Source organism: Capsicum annuum, chromosome 7 (assembly GCF_002878395.1).
Source record: "Capsicum annuum cultivar UCD-10X-F1 chromosome 7, UCD10Xv1.1, whole genome shotgun sequence".
NCBI lineage: Eukaryota > Viridiplantae > Streptophyta > Magnoliopsida > Solanales > Solanaceae > Capsicum > Capsicum annuum.
In genome coordinates, this window is record NC_061117.1 from 189,747,809 (window position 1) to 189,752,615 (window position 4,807).

The 4,807-nt window shown below is 30.7% G+C and overlaps 1 protein-coding gene across 1 annotated transcript; it reads left to right on the forward strand.

The window, feature by feature from the left end:
- The first annotated feature begins 2,847 nt into the window (after positions 1–2,847).
- On the forward strand, positions 2,848–3,792 carry LOC107877261 (late embryogenesis abundant protein At1g64065). The gene has a single exon (XM_047393879.1). It carries the CDS (start codon positions 2,949–2,951, stop codon positions 3,537–3,539), a length of 591 nt encoding a protein of 196 aa, XP_047249835.1. The 5' UTR covers positions 2,848–2,948; the 3' UTR covers positions 3,540–3,792.
- Positions 3,793–4,807: the final 1,015 nt, after the last annotated feature.

The window sequence follows — 4,807 nt, forward strand, 5'->3', positions numbered from 1 at the left end:
TACTTGTATTTTCTTTTTCTATTTTTCTTTCAATGTAAAAAGGAGAAGTCGTCAATCGGAAACTCAATGGAACCTCACTCAACCTCTAACTCGTTCTCTCACCATTTTACCTTTGAACTACATGTGACATGATTCTCTTATAACCCCGGATATGTAGGCGGTACAAAACCATGACTCGGTCACATCTCCTTTTTCTTTTTATATTCCTTTTGATTTCGATATTAAAATTTATATTTGGTCTAATATTATTTAAATTCTTATGTTATTTTAATAAATTTTTAGTTAAAAAATGAAATTAATTTTAGGATATTATTTTATTTAATTCCAATTTTAAAAAATAATACAAAAATTTAAAAAAAATATGTTTCTTTTAAATAAATGTGTTAGTAGTTTTAGTACTATCTTAATTATATTTATTTTTGACTATTTTTAAACTTTTATCGCATTTTCTTAAATATAAAAATTAATTAGATATTATTAAATTATTTTATTATTATTATTATTTTATTATTTATTATTTTTATTTCTTATAATCTTATTTTTTTTAAAGAAAAAAGAAAAAAAAATTTAAAAATCTTATTCTATCCTAAACTACCCAAACCACCCCAACTTTTCCCTCCAACTTCCTCAATTCCCCCCCCACCCCACCCCCACCCCCTACATCTCTATATAACACAACACACACAACATATTACACACACAGACACACGGACAATAACCAAAAAAAAAAAAACTGAAAAAAAAATAAAACTTGAGAGAAATAAAAGGAGGACACACAACAAAAAAGAAAGAAAACGTTTGCACACACTCACCATATTTAATCAAAACTGAAATTTTGTTCTTCATGGATGAACAACGAAGCGACCCTAGAATAAGAAACAAGTAGAAAAGGTACTTTTTTTGAAAAAAAATAAAGAAGGAACATTGCTAATATATCGTGCAATTATTGGATTATATTAGATAATTATGGTTATCCATAACAAACATGTCCTACCAAAAACGTCCTAGTGAAAATTGCATTTAAAGGATAAGGTTGTTGTACACTCTATTCATTTCAAACTCCATTTTGTGATAATAGATTGGATGTGTTTATTATTGTTAAACTTGTATTAATTGTTGAAATGAAATCCATAAATATAGAGACTTATGAAATGTTTGGATGAGAAGTTTGAATTCTTGTTGATTTGTTTTTTAGTTTGTATCAGAAAAAAAATAATCTAAAAGTCGTATGATGTTTATCTTACTTTCTTTTTAAGTTTAAAAATCACGTGATATCGAAAATAAAGGTCATTTTAATACATTAAATGTAATTTTAATTTAGAATCATAGGTAATATTTAAGAATCTTTTTACTTTCTTAAAATTAGCATTCAGTCAAACTAAGATAACCAATTAATTAGCATGGCTGGGACAGTAGCTCAAACACAACACACGCAAGCAATTTTCCTAGCTATATCCTCCACTGTTTTCTTAATCTTCTCAAATACTCTTAGTGTTCCTCTCCACCAGATGGCGTAAATAAATTCTATAAAAGCCTGTTTCCACACCTGTGCCTAATGATTTAGATCCTTAGTTCTCTGACTGATCCATTGATACATTGTAGTCCAAGTGGGGCATAAAGCTTGTGTACTAGCTAACCAGTGTAAGAGTCTATGGATTGAATTGGCAAAGCTACACTCTATGAATAGATGGTCCCTTGTTTCAGCTGCCTGTTTGCACATAACACAATGTGGGATCTACCTGAATCTCCCACTTCAGTAATCTATCCAATGTTGATAGCCTATTTTGAAGTTGCACATACATCTATGATGTTTGATCTTAACAAGGCATACGTCAGACAAATATTCCAAAATCAGACAAGCCAAAAAAAGGACAGCGCGGTGCACTAAGCTCTCGCCATGCGCAGGATCCGACCAAAAGATCTATTGTACGCCGCCTCACCTTGCATTTTTGCAAGGGGTTGTTTCCAAGATTTGAACCCGTAACCTCCTGGTCACATGACAACAACTTTACCGGTTATTCCAAGGCTCCCCTTCCAAAATCAAACATATATATTTTTTCAACTTCAATTATATGCATTTAACTTTATTTCTGAAATGGATAAACTTGCAAAATCTTTTTATCTTCGAGTATGAATTAAAGGAAAAGTTACAGTCATACATTTGGACAATCTAATATACAAAATATATAGAGTGTTCAAAGTATACTTTATACTGATATACATATACTATAAATATGATATACATATCTATACATATAATATACACACATATACACAGTGTACACATACCATATACAACTGACTATATACATAGTATACACTTTAGGCATATTTAGTAAACTAGATGACCAGATTGTGTATATTGGTAACCATCCCTAAATTAAACACACTTCGCCCTAGTCGCTTTTGTCTGTAATCTTGGGGTGGCCCAATAAGAGAGAACATACAAACTTAGGATTAATATGGGCTGGACTACTTGTGGCCTAATAATGAAGCTGAAATTATTAGGCCCAGGAACTACTCGAAGCTGTTGTCAAATGTTCTAATAAGGTTGTCAAATGTTCTAATAAGCACAACAATATGGTCAGTATTAACCAGCAGAATGCCAAACAAAAGAAGTCGAAGTGCAATGACCAAGAAGAACTTAATTTTGCCTTCATCTAGTAATTATACACCAATTAACAAACGATAAGTCCATGTTTAAAAGATAATGATTTGAAATTGCACATCAAACTCTGTAATTTAACAACTTTTTCAAAGTAAAATCAAAATAAAGGTCAAATTCCCCTTTGTATTAAAGCCAATTTTCTCCAAGTAAGTTCATCACAAAATACTTTTGATACCTAAATCACTTACTCCCCTTTATGTTCATATATCCAGAAAGAGTATATGCAGACCTTATCTCTACCTTGAGAAGGTCGACTGATTGTTTTCAATAGACCTCAAAAATGAAAGAAGCAGGACACAAAAATTCGAGGAGAAATCTCAAGATTTGTTGTGGTGTTACTTTACTTTTGTCAATTACTCTTATAATTGTTTCTATCACTTTATTCCATACTGTTCTAAAGCCCAAAAAACCTCAAATCACTCTCCACCCTATTTCTCTAGATGAAATTGAATCCCAAATCTTTTCACGATTAAGCTCAAACGTGACATTAAGATTAAGGTTGATAATCACGATTAAGAATCCGAATTATGGAAGCTTCAAATACAAGGACTCAATAGCTTCTCTTATTTACCATGGTAACAATTCAGTGGGTGAAATTGTAATTGAACATGGAACTGTTCCATCTAAGGGAGAGTTAAATATAAACAGTTATGCTAATATTATTGGGGAAAAAATTATAACAAGTACTTATTTTGTGAAGGATATTGAGGCTGGAAGTTTGAACATGACATCCAATTTAACTTTGCATGGTAAAGTGAAGGTGCTCAAAGTTTTCAAGATTCATGCAACTGTTACTAGCCATTGTGACATTTCAGTTTTGGTTCATTCTCTTGCTATTAAATTAAGGTGTCATTCGAAAGTCAGGTTATAATTTATGTTACTCAAGACTCTTTAAAAATGTAGGTGACGTGTGTGGTATTCTCTAAAAGTGATGTGTGTTTTGGAGAATCCAACATCAACGCCGCGGCAACATTTTGAGAGAGTCTTGAAGTAACTAGTAAAGTTGCTGCTATGTGACCTCGACGAGTTCAAGTCGTGAAAACAGTCTGTTGCAGAAATGTAGAGTAAGACGATGTACAATAAACCTTTTTGATTCGGACCTTCTTCGGATCCTGCTCATTAATTACGGGAGCTTTGGTGCCTTTCCTATATTCTCTAATGGTGTGCGTATATACTATATAATAGTAATTGTTGTTTTAATTTCCTCCGGCTGTTAAATGCCTGGACTTGTTTGTGTTTGGTCTTATTGGGTAAGAAGGTTCAATCATGAAAAATTAAAATTGGAAAACGTAACAAATTAGTACTAGTTTTCACTTTTCACTTCTAGGATAAGAGAAAGAGTAAACTTACTACTAACAGTATAAACAGGAAAATCTTGACTTGGAAAGTAAATTCTTGACGTGTAATACAGGTGATTTTTCTTAGTTAGACCCTCTGGTTTCAAACGTTAGTCATTTTACAAAATTGAATTTGTTCGAAAACATTTAATTTTATTTTGAGAAAGTCGTCTATTACTTCTTTTTTTCACGAAGATATATAACTTACAGAATATCCACGTAGTAGTAGAGGTACTAATTAAGTAAGGTGGTTAAGAAAAGAATAACTAATATCTTATATGATTAAGGATATTATAAGTGGTGTGTAAAATTTTTAAAACAGTATAAGCAGGATAGGAAAACTTGGTTTTATAGTCCTTAACTTAAAATTAAACACATAAATTAAATTTTTAAATTTGAAATCCTTCTCACAATAATATAATTGTGATCCCGATGGACCACCAACTACTGTTATCAGTCTATATATGGCTATGGATACTTCTGCTATACTTGTTAGACTTCATTTAATAAACTATGATTAATATATAATATTATTTCACTATATATTTTGTGATTGTTATCTTTTCTTTCTATCTACTCTGGTTATGTTCTTCTTTTGAACCGAAGAATCGTAGTTACTAATAACACTTAAAATATTTGTGACAATATCTGTTTATCATAACTGTCTCTCTACTTTATAAAAATAAAAAATGAAATTTACATATATATTCTATTCTTTTCAAATTTTACTTAAAAATTATATTGAATATATTAGTAGCATTGTTATTTTATTCTCCCTTCGGTTCACATTACTTATTGCTTT

Bases quoted from the DNA above. Each gene is read 5' to 3' on its own strand.
- LOC107877261 (XM_047393879.1), top strand. From the start codon at position 2,949: ATGAAAGAAGCAGGACACAAAAATTCGAGGAGAAATCTCAAGATTTGT.